Raw genomic sequence first — 24,055 nt, 5'->3', positions numbered from 1 at the left:
GTGTTTGGAACTGTGATTTTACATGTGTAGCAAAATCTCCGGATCACATCAAGACACAAGTGCATCCCAAATTTTAATGACCCTCCCCTGAATGTAAAACTTTGATTAAGTGCAACAACATTATATTTATAGAGCGCCTTTCATGTTAGGAGGACGTCCCAAAGCGCCGGGTGTCGGGGCCCGAGCATGGGGGAGGGGTGGTTTAGGGGTGAGGGAAGGCAGAGGTGGGAGGGCGACCATCTAGACCATGTTTATCAACTGTAATGTCCAAATACAATTCTTCATATCAACCTGTCTGCTCCCTCCTCACAGCAAATCCTCCGGCCTATTCCACGTTGTCCCCTGCCCGGCCTGTCCCACCATCGGCGATTGGGCCTTCAGCTTCTCTGCCCACATCCTTTGGAACTCCATCCTCCAGTCCCTTCGCCTCGCTCTCTCCCTTGCCTCCTTCAAAGAACGTCTCCTCTGCGACCATGCATTCGGCCACCCTCCTACCCATACCCTCCCTGCCCTCCACCCCCCAATTCCAACCCCCTGCTCAGGTCCAAATCCCTGACTGTCCAGCACCTTGGGACGTCCTCTCGATGTGAAAGGTGCTTTACAAATGTTGCGGTTGTTTTGCACTTGATTTGACAATAATCAGCCCAGGTACATACCCAGTCAAATTCTCTTTGTAAGATCTTGGTGATTTCCCGATTGCAATTTCCCTCCCACCCGTCAACGTGATGTCAACTGCAAATTTAGCTTGCAGAGTTGTGAATCCAAATCATTTAAATACAGTTTATTAATACAAGGTGGTCCCAGTACAGATAAGATTCAAACTGCATTTTCAAAGATCGTAAGTTATCTTATATCATAATCATAAGATCTCCAGTTCATCACATGTACCTGATTAACCTGCAACCTTGGTCCAAGATTGGTGTATATTTCTTTTAACAGGTCGATAGCTCGACTGGCAATGTCATCACTTCCTTGAATTACGACCTGTTAAGAACAGGAAACAAATAAGGACACCAACTATTTTAACAAATTCTGTTGTTTCAAGTAAAAGCCGAACTTTAGAATCGTATTTTACACAACTAATTCATGAGCAACAAAGTTGCAAACACATAGCTGTGATGTGTCTTATAACCTGGGCCAATATAAAAGTCTGGCTGCAACTGTTCTGCATAATCTACCATAAACAGCTCTCTCTCTCTCTGTGTCTGTGTCTCTGGTCCTGAGTGTCTGTTTTTTGGATGATCTCCAGGCCTGCGCTCGTGCTCCCCCCACTTCATGGGCCACCCAGTTTTTTGTTGCAGCCATATAATATGCATCATTTCCTCATGTTTAGTTTTTAATCACTAAAGGGAAAAAATGTAGGTTGCCAGTAAAATGTACCTCAACAACACCAATCAACTCTCCGCAAATTTTGGCAAATATTTCCACATTTTTCTATTGGCTCAGCTTATGACTGGAAATACTTATGAGATGAAACTACAACTGTAACTCAATTGTGACTTCCTTGCACTCGAATCGTCTTCAGTAGTATCTTCCTAGTACTGAGTGCTCAGATCAAATTGCAGCATATTAAATAATGATCCCTGCAACTGAAATATACAGAAACAACACTGTGCACTTGTAATAGCATCTTACAAGATAAACCTTTCGAAGCAATTTACAGAGATGATAGGGACCACGGGGCAGAGAGGGTAAAAAAAGAGCCCAAAAGCAGTTCTCATTTAATGATTAAAACTATAAAGCTCATTCAGCTATCATCAAGGAGGAAACTACCCAGATACTCTCTCAAGATTTTCCACAAATTATGGAACAAGGCAGATAAACTTGCGCATGTAGCCAAATATAGATCCCTGTGACAATTGATATTGATTCCGTTCACAAAATAAGAGAACAGAATCATCGCCAAAGATGAGAGATCTATGAAAGGTCAACATATCGCAGATCATGTAAGCACCCTTTATTTAGGATTAAGAATGGGGTCTGACCCCGAGTGACAGTCAATGGAAAGGAAGGATGGTTTGGTGTGAGGTAGCGGTGTGTTGGTGGGCAATGTGGTGAAGATGAAGAAAAACTGTCTTGATCAGATATCATATGCAAGGAAGGAAGCAGATCTGAGGATCAAAGTTGTGCACGGGTACCCATTATCCAGAAAATCCTTTATGCAGAATGAACTAATTAAGCATAATGACTTCATCCAAAATAGGAAATAAAGATGAAGATTTATGTCAGTAAATCAGTAAGAATTTAAAAAAATTAGGGTGTCCTTATATGGAGATAAAACATCTATTCCGTGTATCCTCAAACCAGAAAATGAAATTCAGTGGCAAAAAAAAATAGCAGGAAAGATTGGATCTAAAATATTCAAAACTGTTGCTGAAGAAAGGCACACCACAGTAGAATAGTTAGCAAGTATTGCCCCAATTCTAATTTACTTAGCAGCTGACCAGCTAAATTCTAAACGTGGCATTATAAATACGGTCGACCTGTTTTCAGCAGAGGCCTGAACCAAAGTGCCTTTATGTAAAGCTTCGTTAACCAGGCAGGTCTGAAAATTTCTGCGAGCCAAAAAGTTCTACATGTAGACTCCCACTAGACTCCTAGCACGTTTACCAACACCAACTCACCATTGAGGTTGGAAGCTGTGGGCCTAGTGTGGCCGTTGGTAAATGCACTAGGTGTCTAGCTGGAGTCTACATCCAGACCAGCAGAAATTGACAATAAATTAATTTAGAACTGGCTGCTGAAAAGAGTGTCTGTACACTGACAGAGCTATAAAACAAGTGGTCACTGGTTGCATTAGACAGGTATTTGCTGAATCTAGGGGCTTATTATAGAAAATTGGTTGATACTGATCCAAGCCAGTTGACAGTAGGTGGTTGCTGAATAAAGGTAGCTGCTTTAACAGAATGGACTGCAATTAAGACAACATAATTTTAAAAGCATGCTTTTAAAATTGATCAATTGATTTTTATACCATACATACAATAACAAAAACAGCAATTATACCACTTTAGTGCCAGCACCGATTCTATAATCAAATCATTACAATTACAACTATTTTTTAAGATCCTACACCTGACTCAGCCTAATCAGAATTTAAATATGGTGTGAGGTCAATATTTACTTGCATTTCTATTTATGCACATTAAATCTCAATTTATAAGTGTACCTATTTAAGTTATATAAAATATTCATGCACTTATGTCATACAACCATGAAATACTTTTAAGGCCAATATGCAGAATCATGCATTTATATAACAACTTCCAATTATATAGCATTTTTTATGTAGGATAATGGGGGAGTTGGTGGTCAGGCGGCAAAAGGAAGAGGGGGTAGGTGGGTTTTCCCTGAAGCTGAGGAGACATGTCTGACAACGCAACATCAGAATAGAAAATCCTCTGCAATGATCTTTGCAGTCTCACAAATGCACTACTATTTTGTCAGTAGAACCTTGATTTTCCACGAACTTCAGTTATTCACTAGGGAGTCTGTTCCACTGGGAGAGAAGTTCTGCTCTAAACGTCTGTTCATGGCTCCTCAACATGCATGCTATTCTACTTGATCAATGTTATGATCTGTACATATGGGGCACATATTCAGGTGGGAAAACAAAAGGGAACAAAATCTCATCTCAATAACTGTAGCAATCTTAGGAATTTTACAATCTTCTCCTAAGAGTCTATGACTTAGCTCAATAATTCACACCGCTTTTTTCAAAAGGCTTGCACAGTATAATACACTGGTTTAATGCACGATTAAAAGTTGACTTTTTGTTTTTAAAATTGTGATCTAAAATAATAAATAATAATAATCCTTGTATTTGATATAACACCTAATCATGTTGTTGAGACTTTTCAAGGCTCTTCACAGAATACATTGTAAAATGAATTGACTATATATTTTGCGGGCGAAATGTTCCACAAACAGTCAGTAACCAAATTTATTTTTGAGGGATTGAATAAATAAAATAGCCAGTAGCAGTTTTAAAAAGGATTTAGAAGGAATTTCTTTACACAGAGGATAGTGGAAATGTGGAAATAATAGTCAGGAACTGTCATTCACGCATAAAGTATCAACATATTTCAGTGGTATAGGAGAGGGGATTAGGAGTGGTGGAGTTTATATGGTTTACAAACATCATCAGATTAGTTGGGCCGAATGGCCCATTTCCATGCTGTAATATTATAATAATGATCCTTGCATTTGATATTATTATTACATAGCATTTTTCACTTTGACTTCTCAAAGTGCTTCACAGAATATACTGTAAAGTGAATTGACTGTATATTTGTGGGCGAAACGCGGCAGCCAATTGCACACAGCAGTGTCCCACAAACAGTCGGGGATTGAAGTGACCAATTTATTTTTGTTTTTTTCTTGAGGGATTACTATTAGGCGTGTGGAGTAAGGAAACTTGCCCAAGGTTTCGCCCTGCTGGGAATCAAACCCAAGTCTCTCGCATGAGAGGCGAGTGTTCTAACCACTTAGCTATAGGACTCCACAAATATTCTAAGGAATTCTGATATAAGCACAAAAAACGACATCTTTTCTGTATCTCAAAAGTCAAAATGTGTTTTCTTTGGCAACAAATTCTTGTAAACTGTAAAAAAAATTAAAGTATATCACCATTAAAAATTCGTAGCTAAAAAATAATAATTTTTGTTCTTACCCTCCACAGATACTCCAGTCCTATCAATTCGAGGTCATCCATCATATAAGCACGTCGCTTGGCTACAAGCTTTCCTTCTCGACAGTTTACAGCCTTGAAAAATCGCTCAAAGCACTTCATTCCATTTTCTGTTAGGAGGGAAGGATCCAGTTGCAGAACATTATTTTCAAAGAAGTCCTTATTTATGTCTGGGTCCAAATCAGGTTCATCTCCCATCAACTTGGAAAACCACTTGAAACAAGCTTCACGATCACAAAGATAGACTGCGTTTTCCGCCAAACACTTCCAGATCTGCTTGGCTTGAGGAGCACACAACCACAGTTGGCCATCCTTCAATAAAAATCTGACAACAAAAAACAAATAATTACCATTTATTGCAAAGTACTTTTAATAAGTGAAAGAAATTTACTTTGCATAGTAATTTAAATCTCAGAAACTGGAGATCCTGCAAATTTAATAATAATAATCCTTGCATCTGATATAGTGCTTTTCACGTCTTCTAGATGTCTCAAAGCGCTTCATAGAATATGCTATAAAGTGAATTGACCGTATATTTGTGGGCGAAATGCGGTAACCAACTGCGACAGCAGTGTCCCACAAACAGTCGTGGATTGAAAATGACCAATTAAAGCAGTGTCGTTGGTACTCTGTGCTTACCAGTAAGATTTATACTAATGAAATCTAGAAAATTCAGAAAATAATTGCTATAATTTGCTATGCAAAACAATCCATCAAACACCATTTTAAAAACCCGGAATTAGCCAATTCCTTAATATTTTGTAAATATTCACAAAGGTAATTAAATGCTAAATTAATCCTTGAATCAATGGATGGCTTCCAATTGTCGGGTTTATTTCTTTGCTCCTTGGAACTCTCAGTCTGGTTTGGCTATCAAGCATGGCAAAGGTTTTCTGATCAAAAAAATATTGATGGGTCGGTTCTAGGAAATGAAAGTTTTCATTAATTATCAATTGCCTGCCAGCACAAGTACAGCCAAAGCAGAATGAAGCTCCCTCCACTCTGTCTAAGCAGGCTGCTGTAATTCCAATCTCATAAGAGAATTCAATAATGTAACAGTGGAAATGATCCCATTTCAGCCATTCTTATAGCCTTGAAATAATCAATTTATGCTGTGTGCAGCTTTGCACTGCAGACCGATGCTGTGACTTCTCAAACTTGTTAAATATTTCAACTGCCACTAGTGCCACCTCACAGGGCAGGAGCAATAATTCAAAAAGAAAACAGACATCCTCTAATAAAAAAGATGAATTGGTGCGAAAGCAGAACTGAATACCAATAATAGTATAATAATCCTTGCATTTGATATAGCGCCTTATCACGTCATTGAGACATCTCAAAGCACTTTACAGAATACATTGCAAAGTGAATTCCAACTCACCTTTCCAGATGGAAGTTGTGCTCAAATTAAAGGACTGCAATCAATCACCATGTACAGTAGACCCTATTATAACTTCGGTTCACTTATAGCATGATAGGGAGATGGACCCCAACATTTACCAAAAAATTAAAAATGCGTGCAGGAAGTCAGTTGTCTCATCTCAAATTGTGTCACTTGCTTCAAACCTTTGGCCAACTTTATTTGCATGGAAAAAAACAGCGAGGTGCGTTGAATCAATGTGCAGGAACAATTGAGCCCCATAAGACGCTGCTTACGATTTTATGAACCCGAACTACAGTGTTTTAATAGGTCTTTTCCATATCAGCACGAAATCCTAGAAGCTATTTACTTTCTAACTGTAAAGCAGATTTATTTAGCACAAACATTATGAAAATCCATGTCCTCACCTCAAGAAATTAAGTCGTTCTTGAACTTCTTGTACATGGCTGTATCGACTACTTGGCTGCACCGTCTGTGGATCATATTCTGGGTTCTCTGCAAGATGTACAAATGCGTATTATAAATTAGAAAGAACAAATGATACGAACTTTAACCCAACTCATTAATTTAATGTTGTAGCATTTTCTGTTTCGTGATCAACGTTATGACCTGCTCACCTTCCAGATAGGTGTTCTTTTCGTTTGGTATAAATGCAATATTAAACTATTGAAATATCAAGATGGAGTATTTGTGGCAAGATGGAATAGGAATAACTTAATTCCCCATTTTAGAAGTGCCAACATAACTCCTGATGCAAGGTATTGCTTAGTGCTCTACACTGCATTTCACATAATGAGCCATTATACGCAATACAGATTCTGTACATATTTTACCTTTGTGAAACTGCCGTATATTCTCCATGTATGCTGAGAGGTTTTCAGCTACCAAAGTGACCAGCGAATGATTATGCTGAAGCTGGTTAATCAAGTCGTGACGATAGAACACATGAGGACTTCGTTGCGTCTGACTATTAAAAAAGGGAACAATGTTATTTAATTTCAACACTCCAGATATAAATCTCAAGACTTAAACCAGTAAAATAAACATGACCAATGATGTTGCTTCTAATATTCATACCATGGATGAAGGTGGGTAAGAACATTTCAGAATCCTCATATTCATGTAAAAGCTTCAGATAAATACTTGGAACTAAACTAGAAATACTACTTGTATAATATGGGAAAAAAAATGCATTCAAATCTAACATGTATATTCAAAACCTTTTACCAATGCTAAATAGACCTTTTTGCAACATACTGTCAATAAAACATCGGAACTTGAGATTCAATATAAGCCTGTAGTTTAAATAGATTTTTCAATACAACAACAAAATTACATTTGCATAGTGCCTTTCACGTCGGGATGACGTCCCAAGGCACTGGACAGACAGAATTCCGGACCTGAGCTGGAGGTTAGAATGGGGGAGGGTGGAGGGTAGGGAGGGGAAGGAGAGTCATCGAAAGCACGATCGAAGAGGAGGGTCTTGAGATGGGTCTTGAAGGAGGGACTGCGGGATGGAGTTCCAGAGGGTGGGGGCAGAGTGGCAGAAGGCCCACCCGCCAACGGTGGGGCGGGCGAGGTGGGGGATGTGAAGCAGGTCGAAGTCCGCTGAGCGGAGGGAGTGGGCAGGATGGTAGGGGCTTAAGAGGTTGCAGGGGTAGGGGGGAGAAAGACCATGGAGAGCTTTGAAGGTGAGGACCAGGATCTTGAACTGTATCCTTTGTGTGATGGGAAGCCAGTGGAGTCGGGTGAGGATGGGGATGATAGGGTCACAGAGCCCAGTGTGGGAGAGGACATGGGCTGCAGAGTTCTGCATGATCTACAGCCTATGGAGGGAGGAGTTGGGGAGGCTGACAAGCAAGGAGTTCGAATAATCAAGCCCCGATGTAATGAATGCATATATAATAATCCTTGCATTTGATATAGCGCCTTTCACGTCTTCTAGACGTCCCAAAGCGCTTCACAGAATATACTGTAAAGTGAATTGACTGTATATTTGTGGGCGAACGCGGCAGCCAATTGCGCACAGCAATGTCCCACAAACAGTCATGGATTGAAAATGACCAATTTATTATTGTTTTTGTTTTGGAGGGATTATTATTAGGCATGTGGAGTAAGGAAACTTGCCCAAAGTTTCGCCCTGCCTGGAATTGAACTCGGGTCTCTCACTTGCAAAGCGAGTGCTCTAACCACTAAGCTACAGGACTCCACGAGGATTTTGGCAGTCTGTGGTGTGAGATAGTGGCAGAGCCAGGCGATGTTGCGGAGGTGGGGAGGAAGGCAGAGTGGGTCATGGCAAGGATGTGGGTTAGAAAGGTAGTTGACACCAAGGTTCCAGACTGGCTTCGTAAGGTGGAATGAGCATCCATGGATGTTGATGCTGTCAGCGCCTGAGGTGTGGAGACGTTGACGGGAGCCAATCAGGAGAGCCTCGGTCTTGTTAACGTTCAACTGAAGAAAGTTAGCTCTCATCCAGGACTTGATGTCTGATTGAAATTCTGTCAAGACAACAGTGGTCCTAGAGTCAAGGGTGGAGGCAGAGAGGTACAGTTGGGTGTCATCAGAATACATGTGGAAGTTGACCCCATGTCTGCGGATGATGTCACCAAGAGAGAGCATATAGCTATTGAAGAGGACAGAGCCCTGAAGAACGCCACACGAGACGTTACAAGGGCTAGCGGAGTAACTGTTTGTGGAAATGAAGTAGAAGCGGTGCGAGAGGTAAGATCTGAACCAGTCAAGGACAGAGCTGTGAAGGTTGAGATGAGAAGCGGTAGATGAGGATAGAATGGTCAACGGTGTCGAAAGCAGCAGAGAGATTAAGGAGGACGAGGAGGCAGGGGGAGCCCTGGTCGCAAATGGACAGAATGTCATTTGTCACTTTGACCAGGCCTGTTTTTGTGCTGTGGACAGCACAGAAACCCGATTGGAGGGGTTCGTGAAGGGAGTGGTTGGAGAGGAAGAAGCAAAGCTGGGAAGCAACAACTCGTTCCAGGACCTTGGGAGAGGAAAGGTAGATTGGAGATGGGGCAGTAGTTTGAGAGCAGTGATGCGTCCCGAGAGGGTTTTTTTTAAGGATAGGAGTGATGACGGCCGTTGTTAATGTGATGGGAACAGTACTAACGGACAGGGAGAGGTTTATAATGTCTGTGAGTAGAGGGGCAAGGAGGGTGAGATGGGAGCTAAGGAGTGGGGTAAGGATGAGGTCGAGGGAGCAGGTGGTCAGTTTCATGTGGGTTATAGTGGTGGTGAGAGAGGAGTGGGAGACAAGTTTGAAGGTGTGGACCTTATTTTTAATTTGCAAAATATTTTTATTTGCAAAAATATATTGTTCCAGAAAAACTTTAAAAATATCCAGTACCTGCCTGCTTCACACCCACTGCTCCACCATTGACAGTCAGGCATTCAGCACATCTGCCCCCACCTTCTGGAACTCCATCCTGGAGTCCCTTCGACTCGCCCTATCCTTCCTTCAAGGTCCACCTTAAGGCTTTCCTCTTTGACCACACTTTCTGCCTCCCTCAACTCCTTGGCTCCCACCCGCAGCTCGGGTGCAAATCTTAAGCCTGTCCAGCATATTCAGCTTCCTCTCAAAGTGAAAGGCACAATATAAATATAAATTTATATTGTGTTGTGATCCATCCAATTATGATTGGATAAAAATGAAACACCAGTAAAATGCTTGCAATAAGTATCAAATCAGTAATATTAAAATAATCCAAGTGGCACAGAGACTGATGGCTCACAGGACAACTACATCTGGAGTGTTGCACAAATCGGTCTTAAAACTGTCCCATAAATCAATTTCATCATTGTGACTTAGCTTTGTTTGCTATCCAAAGAACTATAACTCGCTGGCAGGCTTACATTGATGTTTGGTTTCAAGACAAGTTTCGAAACCTTCTATGCAATAGAAATAGTTTTTTTTGTGCCGAAAAAGGTTCTAATTTATTAAGAGGTTCCAACTATAATTCCCAGCCTGAAAGTGTTAAAATGCAGATTTTTAATTCAAATCCCACAAAGGAAATTTGAGAAACAAATTGCATTTTTCTTTCAACTCAAACCATAGAATATTCTCCAAGTATTATCTTTGCCAATATAGTAAAACAGCAGCAATGTTAACAGTCTGCATATATATCCCCGTTATGGCATCAAACAATAATTTACAGCACATCTCAACTGGTTGGCAACTGAATCCCTTTAATGCTGAATTTAAGTGGTTTGCTTACAAAGTAGAATGGAACCTTCTTAACATCACCCGTGAATATTTGAAATTGGCCTATAATCAAAAATAAAGTGTATAGCTGTGCTCAGATTACAACATGTGGAACACGCTATTTAAACAATTTTGAACACCTATGCTCAATGGTGACGTTAGTTTGGTGCTGATAGGGAGAACATCATAACCGAATTTGTCTTTTCCTCAACTGGATTTTTCGCACATACAATTCCCAAAAGCTCCAAATCAAACTACATTGCATTTTCCATATACTGGACTCTAATTAATGTTCGAATCTAAGGAAGTCTTCCTGCTAAAATCAGATTAAGCACATCTCAATTCCTGATGTATATTAGAAATGATTCAATCTTACCTCAAATTCTGCGGTGCTTCTCCAAATAAACTGCAGATTTCTCTAATCTGTTTCAGTGCGGGAATTACCCACTTGTCATTAGTACGCAACTCCTCCACAAAACGATCTATCCACTGTATCTTTTGTGTGTCGCGATCCTAACAATGTTTACAGAATTATTAGTGTAATGTTCAAATGAATTGAAACTAAATCATCAGATGTCAATCATTTCCATTCATTTACCCATGATTCAAGAAAAAGATAACATCAACCTATATCATCTAAACTGAGCATTGTCTGCTCTTATCAAAAGATAGCTTGCTTTTGAAGCAAATAGAAACAGCAATCAGAAATTAGCTTTCTATTAAAGCAAAACTGATTTAGATTATTCAGCACAACAGGAATAAGCAATCCCTTGAGAATCTCCTCCAGCAGCCCAATGCCTTGTTTACCTGTGAACAGCTGTAATCCAGGATTTTGATGTGTGCACTAAGAGCCTGATCCATAATATCAACAGGCACGTCATCACTGTGTGCTAAATTCCACAGGAGGTTTAACACTTTATGTGCCATCACACCGTCTTTGTCATCTTCAGCAAGGCGACGGATGAGTTCCAACAACTTTTCACGTTGCTTTTTACTTGCATTTGTCCAACTTGCCTTGAATGAAAACATTTTAAATAATGAACAGAATTTAAATAATTGAATTCATCAATTAATTTTTTTTAAAACTTCAAAGCTACCTTAAAGCAATCAAAGAGGTGGTCTAGTTGTTCAGGAGAAAAATCCCAAGCCAATTTTGCAAGAAGATCATGGACATTCTTCACAATTGCCTCATGTTTACCAGCCTGTATTTTAAAACAAAAAAAGGAATTCCTGTGTATCATTTAAAGAAACTCTTTAACATACATGTGTACATTATAATAATTAATACATGCATTATTAATACATTTTGATAAAACGCTTTATCATGTTGTTGAGACGTCTCAAACCACTTCACAAAATATACTTTAAAGTGAACTGACTATATTTTGTGGGCGAAACACGGCAGCCAATTGCGCACAGCAGTATTCCACAAACAGTCGTGGATTGAGTGACCAAATTATTATTATTTTTTGAAGGGATTACCATCCCCAGAAAGTGATCCACCAATCAACTAACAAATTTACAACTCCATTGCAGAATATGAACCTGCAATCAACAAATGTTCATTTACAGCTTTCTCCTTTTTAAAGGAACTGAAAGCTTAATTAAACAAATCTATTTCTGGTAAAATAGTTGTATTCACTTGCATTGCGTGAAAGTTGCTTGAGGGGATAACAGACAATAAGAACCAACCTTCTGGGTGACAGGTTGTCTGCACTTTCACTACAGCTAACTAACATATTAATTAGTAACAGATATGTTTGAATCTCATCAAACTTAGCTACAGAATAGAACATTGACCTAGTTCATAACAAATACAACAAATGAACACATCATCATCTACATCTTCTCACATTCATCTCAACGGAACTGAAAAAGCTATTTCCCATAAAATTCATTTTCTTCAGCTAAATACATGAATGATTTCATAAGGTATCAAAATGAATAAAGAAATGTGGCTAAAGAATAGAAAAAAGGATAAATAGATGTTTTGCAAAATGAATGAAGGTAAACCACCATAAGCGCCAGCATTAGGACCAATATTCTTTTTTTTTTAAAAACTTCAGTTTAGGGGGTATAACATCAACATTTGCAGACCCATAAATTTGGAGTAGTTAAAAAAAAACTTCAGAAGGTCAGATATCTTTGCAGATTGGGCATAGATGGTAGACAAAATTTAGGCAGATATACAAGAGTTGCATTTCGATGAGGCACATTAAAATGGGGTTGCTCTATCTAAATTGTACACGGCATAATAAAAATCAATCCTTTAACAATTAATTTTTAACTTCAGCACCATACATACAATTAAAATCAGCTAGAAAAGGAACAGTGTCCCCACAGCAAATACTCCTTAAAGGTACACTGCAAAATACAATTGTAATCTGGTTCATTTCATATGCAATATTAGCAACAAACCATCCCTTTGACTTAAAAGAACCTTTCAGAATCAGAAAAACACCTTTTTCCATGAAAGTGATATGTAGGCCTGAAATAAAACTGCTCAATTAGCATGTGTTCATAAGCACAAGTACACATAGCTACAATCTCTGCTGTTTAAGGTAAAAGACAAGACAGCTTTTAGGGTTTATGGTGATGTGTGAATGGGACAGATACACGGTTCCCGTAATGCTTGTGTTCCAAATATAACTTAGTTTCTGATTAGCAAGCTCTTATTAAATCAGGTTAAATCTGAAACTTTGAAATGAGGTTACAGGAATATCATACCTGTCCTAATTTGAGAAAATAAAAATGAAAAACAGTTCAACTCAATAGTAGGAAAAAATTAATCTTACGAAATCTATTCAAAATAACTGTTGCATAATGAAATTCTCTTTTTGAAAATATTAATTGTACCATTAATTGCATCTATCCAGCTTTTTCATACAGTACATGATTTACATTCATTAAATTCAATCAGCTGATCAAGTGCAGATCACTGTGAAACAGTTACTTTGTTAAATAAGACCACCTGTGTAAAACGCAGTTATATTTATCGATCAACAAAGTTCAAAATTAGAATTTTTTTTCCTCACCTGCGCTGCCCAAATGTTGTCGAGATCCTGGAGGGTGAGTGCTTTTTCTTTAATAACAAAGCGAAGTATCTTCTCTAGTTTTTCCACATATTGTGGTTGATGCAGACTGTCACGCAGTACAATTGACAAGATATTATTCTGTTGGATCCACTCCTATAACAGAAAACGTTATGGAACACAGTTACACTTTAATAGTGTGAGATGCTCTAATAGCCAATGTAACATCCAAACATTTGCTTTTTTCAAATTAGCTTAAATCTTATCCTCCAGCTAATGAATTGCATGTTCTAAGATTTGAACACTTGTTGAGAAATATCAAGTTGCATCTAAGTAGTTATCCAGGAGTGCTTAAGACCAATAGAGAAGATAAGAATTCTCATTTTCAGCACAAAATCCATAAAAATCCACTTGTAAACAGTACATAATATTGTATCCCAAATTTATCATAAAAATCACACACATAAAACCCAAGTGAATTACTCACTGCCATTCTCTCTGCTGTCAACCATTCTTCTTCTTCAGGACTGCCATGGCGATGTGTATAATAAGAGACACTGGAAATCACCTTGTTAACTTCATTTAGTGCATTCATTTTTCCGTTAAAAGATGAGATTTGTAATAACCTAAAAACAACAAATTGAAGTAAGTACAAGGAACTACAAGAAATTTTAATAAAGACAAAATAAAACCTATATTTACCTCAGTATCATTTTTAATCTAAATATTTCTAAATTTTTGACAGTTTCCTCCTGTCCAGGAACCCGAGAAGCTAAGTTTTTCAATGATTTGATTATCATGGATAAAGCATCATTTTTGGCTTCATTCTTTGCTTCCTTTTTCAGCTCCTCATCTGTTAGATTTTCAAGAAACTGGGGAACCATTTCTATTATTGGAAGGAAATATTTCTTCACCGTATGTAGGGTAAGGAATTCGTAACACTGTCCAAATGGTCTAGAAGGAATATATAGAAAAAAATCTTCATTAACATTCATGATTTTAATAAACTGTTCTTAAGAAACTGCTAACCCCGACAAAAACTGAAAAAATGCATTAAATTACAGGAACCAATCTTCCTAAATTCACAGGATTCATCATTATAAAAGTCCAACAATGATATATTAGTAGTCAAGTTGTCTTTATTCTTTGAATGCAGTCCTCCTCTCCATACACAATTACATACTCAGATATTCTCTGTGCAATCGGGTGGATCAGGCGTGGGACATTAAATAGGCCAGTATTCGCTGAGCAGAGGGAGCGGCCAGGTCCATAAGATTGTAGGCAGTTTGCAGAGATAGCTTGAGGTGAGGCCATGGAAAATATGAATGCAAGGACGAGGATCTTCAATTTGATCTATGGGGGATAAGAAGTGCAGAGGACATGGACTGCAGAGTTCTGGATGGTCTGCAGCTAGGGAGAAGTTGGGGAGTCCAATGAGCAGGACATTGGAATATTCAAAGCTGAACTTGAAAAGAATTTCTCAACACAAGCATCGTCACTTTGATTAGTTCAGGCTTCTGTTGATTTAGCCCCGTTTAGATCTTTTGAGCTTGGTTACTTGCTTAAATATCCTAAAAAGCAACAACATGTTGCATCATCTGACGTACAATAAAACAATAAAGTACTCTCTCTTCCCTATCCCTCAACAGCTTACATAGCTCGAAGCAATAACATGTTTAAATATATATATATATGTCTATATGTACTTACTTGATGAGAGCTGCAATTATCTGAACATTCAATGCTGAACCACTGACATATCGATCATGTAGAATCTGAAAACCATTTAATGTCCCGAATTTGTTGATAAGATCCACAAGCCAGCCCTGTAGAAATTAAAATTGAAACAGCTAATGGTTTATCTTCTGCATTTAATAATAATCCTTATATTTGCTTATTGCACCTTATCATGCCATCGCAAGGTTTCAAAGTGTTTCACAGGATTTACTGTACAATGCAGTGACCATGTATTTTGCAGGTGAACGCAGCAGTCAATTAATGCACAACAACAATGTGCCATGAACAGCCATGAACATCATGATTTGTAAATTTTCAGCACTGACCACCACCAAGTTGGTATTCAGATGAAAACCATCCATCTAGCCAAATTATCTGTGAAAGGCCAGTATTATACTTGGACTTGAAGTATTCTGTGCTAAGACAGCCAACCTTGTTTACTTAAATGTTGGCATTCAGATGCAAAAGGTAAATTCTCCAAACCTTGGGTGAGCGTGGGTCAGGAGGACGTGCAAAGAGTTCATCCTCAGCCAGCTGGACTCCAGCAGGAACAGTCTCAGAGGGACGTGTACCATTGTAGATATGAAACTTGCAGTGAGGATTTAAGGCCATAGCAAGGAGTTCAAGAAGGGGAAACCAGTCCTGGGATAGCTTGGCCACACACAGTTCTATGAGGCGATGAGTATTGTTTATAATACATCGCTAAAAAAGAAAAAGGTATGAAATTTTACAGTTTTCTGTTGTATTACAATTATAATTAAGTCACGCAACAATCAGTTTCTTGCATTCATTACAGCATAGACAAGCTTCAGATCATTTCAACAATACAGATCACCTTTCCACTGCTTCTCTTTTCTACACTGTGTTTAAGGCCAGCATAATTCAGAATTTCATCTGACCCAAACTAAGTTTCAAAGAAAAAAAGGTTGATTGTTTTTTCTGTTTGTAAATAATGTTGAGTGTTCCCCAAATTATTATTTTTTTAGAATATAGATCCTTGATCAATGAAAATCAACTGATCAAAGCGGCTACTATATGAGCTAGATTAAAAAAAATCATCCTTACATTTGATATAGCACCTTACACGTGGGAAGATCTCAAAGCACTTCAAATGATATACTGTAAAGTGTATAAAGTAGCCTGCTCCTTGTCCCCAGAGTCCTCCGCTTCACCTTCGGCAGCCAGGCTTTCAGCCACTATGCCCCAAGGCTCTGGAACTCCTTCCCTCTCTCCCTTCGCCTCACCCCTTCTCTTCCTATTTTCAGGGCTCGGCTGAAGACCTTTCTTTTCGACCGCGCTTTTGGTCACTTTCCTCCCCCTCCCCCTGTCTCGGCCCCGGGATCCGTTACTGTAAAGCGCTCTGAGACGCCATCTGGCGTGGAGGCCGCTGTATAAATCCAAGTTGTTGTTGTAGTAAAGTGTAGTACTGCATTTTGTAGTCAAATGCATAGGAGAAGTTGGTCAAATTAGGAAGAGATGCAATATATTTTGTATATAATGCATGGAGCATTTTTTGGGAAGTCAACTGAACTAAATATCCTTTGTACAAGAAAAAGGGCAGAATTCCTCATTTTGAACAGAGAGCATTTTAAACAAAAATAAATTTAAAACAAAGGCATAAACACTTATTGTTGCACAAGAGAATACTTACATGGATCTCAAATTTCCAACCACTCACAGCCTCGTCTGTTAGAATTTTTGTAAAGGAAATTGTGAGCCCATCACGGAAAAAGCGTTGACATGCTTCACTCTTAATATCAAGGCCTTGAAAACAGAAAGAAAATTATATTCAGTTGATTTTCTGGAATCACTTTCAATTTAACATATTTGAGAAGTTAAAATCAAAACACATTTACACCCAATTGATCCAGCAATTACAATTACAAAATATACTCACTACACTTGACAATTTATTATGTGAAGCGCTTTGAGATGTCTCAGTTAGGACTATATCAAATGCAAGGACTATTATTATTATTGTGGAGTCCTGTAGCTTAGTGGTTAGAGTACTCAAATCGAAAGCGAGAGGACCTGGGTTCGATTCTCGGGCAGGGTGTAAGTTTCCTTACTCCACAGACCTGTTTACCTTGCAGTAAGTAGAAATCGGCTATTAGTCGATTGCCGGATTGCTTTTCCGGGGGTAATAATCTCTCCCCCCCAAAAAAAAATAATAGATAGCATCTCAGAGTGCTTGGGTAAGGCACAACATCAAATGCAAGAATTATTATTATTATGTGGCACAAAAGCTTAATTCAGCAACACCCAGCAATTTAGTCACAATAATACATTTGCTCTGAATTAACAACAACATCACATCTGTATAGCACCTTTCACATCGGGAGGACTTCCCAAGGCATTGGATAATCAGTGTTTCAGAACCAAGCCTAGGGTCAGGATCGGGGAGGGTGGAAGGAGGGTGACAAAGGCATGGTCGAAGAGAAGGGTCTTGAGACGTGTCTTGAAGGAGGCAAGGAAGGAGGAGAGGCAGAGGGAGTGCGGGATGGAGTTCCAGAGGGTGGGGGCAGAGTGGCCGAAGGCCCGCCTGTCGATGATGGGATCAGGGACATGAAGCAGACCAGATTAAGATGTATAAATATAAAAGATTGATTCAAATTGATACAAGAGAGCAAGGTTTTAAGCGATAAAGTCACATGTCATCCTAGAGTCAATCTCATTATTGGAGTTGCTCTATAATGACTTGGGTTAATAAAGAATACCTTAAGAAGCACATGCGATTAATGTCTTGGACACGAAGCTCAAGGGCATTTGGTTATATTTGCTTGCTAAAAACCCGTGGTGTAAACAAAAGTACCTGAAGCCCTCATAACCAGTGATAAAGGAAACCCAGAAACTGAAGGGGAGCTTAAAACTAACAGCTCATCTAAACCAAGATTTACAAAACCACCAAGATTCTCACTGAAAGCATAGCAAATGCTAACAATTCAATTCTCCAGTGAATTCTGTTTTCACTGGACAATGACAAAATAGACTAGATGGGCTGAATAGCCTCCTGCTCCTACATTCCTAAAAGAAAGAACATCTAAGCTCTCAAAAGCATTTCGTTTCAATTAGGTCTCCAAAAATTCTGATCTTTTAAATTGCCTTATCACTTGCCCGATATACTTGAAAATATTAGGTTTTGCCAACAAATATATTTAAAATGCAGCTATCAGTTTTCCAGGAAATGTTCTAGATTTCACCATCACATTAACATCTCTGCTTTTCATGTTGTAGTAATTGAGGTGCAAAAGACAAGCTTGGCCCCTCCAACAATGAAGCATTCCCTCAGTACTGCAGTTGGGATTATTAATCCAATTCCTGTTGTGGAGTGTGTATCCATTGCAACCACTGAGCCAGAAGTGAGATTCCTACCAAGTAAGCCAAACCAATAAATGATGCATGGTTTCAACTTCATGGTAATCATTCTAGATTTCTTCCCTCACTCTCCTGAACACAACTAAGTCTGTGGCAGTCAGGAAAAGACCTGCTGAATAAACCAACTAACCTGTTTTTTAGAGCAGGGTCAGGACTCCATGAAGTTGCTTCCATATAAAGCAAATACAATATTCCATCACATGGAAGAAACGTGACCTGGACCCAAAAAACATCGATCCTCACTTTTAGATGTCAGTTTCTAGCATTCTGAGTCAGAAGGCTGGAGATTCAAACCCCACTTCAGGACTTTGAACTTACTGTGAGGCTGGCACTTCAATGCAGTGCTGTGGGAGTGCTGCATTGTTCCTTTCCTGTGCCGTCCATCGGAAGATATTCAACCAAGTTCTCACAGACGTTAAAGGGAAGGCAATTTCTCCCATTATCCTGGCCAACCATTCCCCAGGTGGAATTGGTTATTCACTTCATGGCTATTCATGAGACATTGCTGAGCACAAATTGGCCACTGTGTTCGCATACAATATACACAGTCACAACACTTTGCAGCAGATCCTGTGAAGTGTTTTAAGACTTCTTCTGATATGAAAGGCGCCATATCAAATGCAAGCATTTATTTCTCCACTAATAAAACCTGTCCTCCTCATTCCATTAATTCACCATCAAGACCACCCAATCAGCATGGGAATCATTGTGTCCCATGTAATATCTGTTTATATTATATACTCTTAAGACTGTTTTCAAGCTCGTGCCATTCTTATCATTGACAGAATTAATTGATAAAACATTCAAACCGGTATTGTTAGTCATCTTCAGCATATACAGTACTTAATACACTAAGAATTTTTCTAAATGGACAGCTTCTTTAAAAAAATGCCCACTGATTCCGTTTTGTGTCAGTTTATACCTACATTATTACTAACTATCAATTTAAAACCTCCTGGATCATTTTCATGTCAATATTTTCTTTTCTAATCCGAACAAGTTCAACTTTGCGAGTATCCAATAATATCCAAATCTAAAATCACTTTTCTCTTAACCCTCTCCAATGTTATTTTAAAGGCAGAATGTCCAAAACATCCCAGAGTGATCTATACAGGTTTTGGCAACTTCTTTTGACTTGCTTCAAATGATCTCAAAATGCAATTCAGTATTCAATTGGTTAACATAACAGTAGATGAACATCGAAAGGAAGTCTTTAGTGTATGATTAATAACAATACATTTTCTTCAATGCTTATCTCTTCATGTTGTATTCATGTACTTTTATTGTCAAACATGCATTACCTTGCATTTTTCTACATTGAAGTCAATCTGCCAATTAACTTTCTTTCTCTATCACAGAATACAATCAACTTGCAGGTTTTCCTTCCAACTTCCTGCCAACCAGTTTTCAGCTTTCCAATCCTCTTGATATCTCATTCAAATATTTTGTTGATTGTTTTACAGATATGAATAAACATTTGTGCATTTGTTTTTGTAAATAATAATCCTTGCATTTGACATTGCACTTACAACTTTGACAATGTCTAATTGTTGCAGCTCAAAATATATTGGCAGGCAACAAATTTGTGCACAGCAACATCCCACAGACAGTCAATGAAGTAAATGACTAATTAATCTGTAGAATTGTTGGCCAGGTCACGAGGAGAAATTCAAAGAGGCAGACTTCCCCTCAGTTAGGTACTCCCCTACCATTGCAGTGTTACAGTTCATTGTGAACTCAAAGTCCCCTTCAAAAGACGAACAGCGTTATTCTGTTTTACAGCGTTATTCACATTTACATAATAATATTTCTGGCCTGTCAACCAAAGGACAACATATCTGACAACGCAAGTCTGTTTTCAAATGGCATAACAATATAACTAGGTTAAAAACAATTTTGAAAAGATTCCATTATACCCTTGTATTCAATATCCAAGTCAATTAATTTATCTCAATCACTGAAATGTGATTAAAAGATTGCAATAGTCAACCCACCAACACATTAAAGTGCACACTCCTGTAATTTTCAAAGATATAGTTCCAAAAACTTACTTTTTTTACTAAGATCTATAGCAGCTTCTAGAAGAACTTCTAATTCACCTTTGGGCAAAACTGGAACCACCCAACGGGGTCTGAAACAAAGTTACAAAAGAAAAAATATGTTGCACTTCTGAACAAAAAAAATCCTACTATTCTTAAATATTCAGCCCCAAATGCACATACCTATTTATCATATCATCCAGCTTTGCCAAATCAGTGTGAGGAAATGCAGGCTCCTCCTCCTCAAGCTGAGGAGGAGCATCACCCTGACCTTGTTCATCAGGAGGGCTCACTGGTGAATTCTCACTCGATGTGTTGGGAGAGGAAGTCTGTTGCAAAAACACATTGAATTTTAAATTAATACATACAACCGATTCTGAGAGCTTACTATTTTCCTATATTTAAATAACTTTATTTATTCAAGCGCAATATTAAATGAATGAGATCAAAGCAGTTTAAGATGTGTTTCAGTCCATAATCATTCAAGAAAAGACTACACACAATCTTACTTTCTTATCTGCATTTGGAATTCAGAAGCATTCCGCCCCCCAACCCCTACCACTTCATTCTCCTCCAAACCAGAAACTAGCCTCCCACTTAGTTCATCACTGCCACAACAACATTGTCTTCATCAATTCTTGTGGACTTTTCAGAAGTGAATACGAAACACACTGGATGGACGTGCATTACCTCAATGCATTGGATGAATAGAGAGGATCTGAAGGTTACATATCACTTTATTTGGATGAAAGTGAATACTTGTCCAGATCAATAATGCTCTATTTGTTCTTCGTCTTTTATGCATATATTTCTTTGAGCAGAGTATTGCTACTTTATATAGTTTAGCATAAAAGAAATATCAAGTATGTCATTGGCCTCAGATCAGCAGAATAGTCACTTTTGATTCAGTTACATTAATATGACAAATAAGAATTTACATTTTGAACCTTTACTAAATGTAACGATTTTGAACGTGTTACGATGGCAACATTAACATTTCATTATTCACATGAAAAGTCTAAGACAGTGATCATCAAGAGCAGACATGTACTTCATATTGGAAAAAAGATTTTCATTCCTTGAAGTTCATTTAAAAGATAAACACACTTAAAAATGTTGCATTCTCTGTGGGGTAATGGGTGGGGGATTTAACTCAATTTCAGTTTCGGGCAGTTTCATTGATCATCTTTCACATCGCTAACTACACAGCAAGTTTATGTTGACTTCTTTCACTTTGCGCATTTATCAATTGGCACATTAAACAAAATAATCCAAAAGAAATACTTTGAAAAGTAGTCTCCAGAAGTAATAGTTCTTCCTGGGATGTTTGTTGGGAGGTGGGGGGGAATGAAAAGAACGGGAAGTAGAATATAACCAGGACTGAAATTATTCAAAGCCAAGTTGCTCATTATTAATACTGCTAAGAGACACAAGTCCTCAACCCTGCAAGCCAAAGCCTGAATGGGCAGTTATCTACACCCTGGATAAAATCTACCGAGTTTAATAGGGGGGGGGGGGGGAGAAAATCTTAAATCTGCCTGAGAACCAATTTGGAAACACTTGACCCCGGGAAACATCAATATAGAATATTTGCAGGAATACCCAGGTGTTAGGTTTCAGAAACACATAATACAATAAAACTCACATAAGTTGTATCAATTGGGACTATAACATTTAATATGACTTACCCCAATTCCAAATAGTAGGCAAACTTGTATAAGTCATACAAAATCCAACGAAATCAATAATCTACACAGCAAATGCACAGTTCAATGCAACTAGTAAGTGCGCATGCGATAGTTTGTCACTCCAGCCAATAAATGCCCATGCACTGATGGATCAAAACGGTTTCCTGTGATTCTATGTGCCTTAACCAGACGAAGCATACACATTTATCTGCGAGCATTGGAATTGCATAAAATGACGTTCTTCTGTGCATGTGTCGACGGACTAAGACTATGTAGACAACTCAATGCAGCCGGCCAGGCCATTAAGTACACATGCAGCAACAGATCAGGACGTCAATCCCTGAGATTCAATGCAGCCAGTAAGCGCGGGAGTAATAGAGACGAGGGAGCAGCACTGCGAGTTGGGTGATGATTAATACGACTAGTGCAAAGAAATCTAAGTTGTTTTGATAAGTAACTGAATAGGTGCATGTACAACTTAAGCTATTATACGATTTATAAAGATAAGACGTATGTGAGTTTTACTGTATTAATATTCATGACGCACACTTTGCCCAGTACTCTTTGGCGCCTGCCAATCAAAATTATGAAGCAAAAAAGCAGCCAACTTCATGAGTGCACAATTTCAGCTTTACTAAAATAGGGAAAAAAGTGCAGCAATTTTAGTACAAAGATAGCATATCAATATTCAATATTACTGGTGACATCATCCGCAGACATGGGGTAAATTTCCATGTGTATGCGGATGACACCCAACTCTAACTCTCTGCCTCCACTCGCAACTCTAGCACTACTGGCGTCCTGACCGACTGCCTGTCCGACATCAAGTCCTGGACAACTTTCTCCAACTCAAAGTCAGCAAGACCGAAGCCTTCCTGATTGGCTCGAGCCAGCGCCTCCACACCTCAGGCACTGGCAGCATCAACCTCCACGGCTGCATACTCAACCTCACTAAGCCATTCAGGAACCTGGGTATCTTGTTTGACCCTGAACTGTCCTTTCTCCCCCTCATCCGCGCCATGACAGGAACTGCCTGCCACCACCTCCGCATTGTCAAACTCCGCCACTGCCTCACCCATGCATTCGTCAAATCAAGGCTCGATTACGGGAACTCCCTCTTCATCAGCCTTCCCAACTTTTCCCTTCACAAGCTACAGATCATCCAAAACTGCAGCTCGTGTACTCTCACGCACCAGGCTCTGTGACCCCATCACTCCCATCCTCGCCCGACTCCACTGGCTCCCCATCTCCCTGAGGATCGAGTACAAAATCCTCGTCCTCACCTTTAAGGCCATCATGGCCTTGCCCCCTCCTACCTCTCTGACCTGCTGACTCCCTACCAACCTGCCCACTCCCTCCGTTCAGCGGGCTCCGGCCTGCTCCATGTCTTCTGCCTGACCATCGGTGGCCGGGCTTTCAGCCTCTCTGCCCCCACACTCTGGAACTCCATCCCATAGTCCCTCCACCTCGCTTCCTCCCTTGCCTCCTTTAAGGCCAGTCTTAAGACCCTTCTCTTCGACCGTGCCTTTGGTCTCCCTCCCACCTCTCTGCCTTCCCTCCCCCCTACCCACGCCCGCCATGCTCGGGCCCCGACACTTGACTGTTCAGCGCTTTGGGACATCTTCCCGATGTGAAAGGCGCTCTATAAATGTAATTTTGTTGTTTTTGTTACTGCAGTACCATGTGACCATATGACATTTCAACATGTTCACAAAGAGCAAGCCTCCAACTCCCAATACCAATGATATTTTTTCACTATCCATACAGAGTCCTGGACTAAGTGAACGTTCACAGATAAATACGAATATTCCATACACTAAATACTCTTTCAATAATAAAACTTGTGAACACTGTATTATTCTATGCTGTTCAGCACCTTGGAAAATCCTCCTGACGT

At 39.2% G+C, this 24,055-nt stretch overlaps 1 protein-coding gene across 1 annotated transcript in view; it reads right to left on the bottom strand.

Moving 5' to 3' along the window:
* usp9 (ubiquitin specific peptidase 9) overlaps nt 1-24,055 on the bottom strand; it is a 91,283-nt gene that overhangs the window by 50,118 nt on the left and 17,110 nt on the right. The window contains exons 3-17 of the mRNA XM_042334406.1: nt 20,654-20,799; nt 20,483-20,562; nt 16,708-16,820; nt 15,540-15,758; nt 15,030-15,145; nt 14,022-14,273; nt 13,807-13,945; nt 13,323-13,475; nt 11,385-11,489; nt 11,095-11,301; nt 10,664-10,800; nt 6,905-7,038; nt 6,479-6,566; nt 4,673-5,015; nt 889-984 (exon numbers count right to left, since the gene is read on the bottom strand). Of these exons, the coding sequence (XP_042190340.1) occupies nt 889-984; nt 4,673-5,015; nt 6,479-6,566; nt 6,905-7,038; nt 10,664-10,800; nt 11,095-11,301; nt 11,385-11,489; nt 13,323-13,475; nt 13,807-13,945; nt 14,022-14,273; nt 15,030-15,145; nt 15,540-15,758; nt 16,708-16,820; nt 20,483-20,562; nt 20,654-20,799 (2,328 nt within the window). The remainder of the gene's footprint in view (nt 1-888; nt 985-4,672; nt 5,016-6,478; nt 6,567-6,904; nt 7,039-10,663; nt 10,801-11,094; nt 11,302-11,384; nt 11,490-13,322; nt 13,476-13,806; nt 13,946-14,021; nt 14,274-15,029; nt 15,146-15,539; nt 15,759-16,707; nt 16,821-20,482; nt 20,563-20,653; nt 20,800-24,055) is intronic.

Source organism: Callorhinchus milii, unplaced genomic scaffold, assembly GCF_018977255.1.
Source record: "Callorhinchus milii isolate IMCB2004 unplaced genomic scaffold, IMCB_Cmil_1.0 Scaffold4, whole genome shotgun sequence".
Classification (NCBI taxonomy): Eukaryota; Metazoa; Chordata; class Chondrichthyes; order Chimaeriformes; family Callorhinchidae; genus Callorhinchus; species Callorhinchus milii.
Note: the sequence above shows the minus strand (reverse complement) of the source record. Positions and strands in the feature narration are given on the sequence as shown.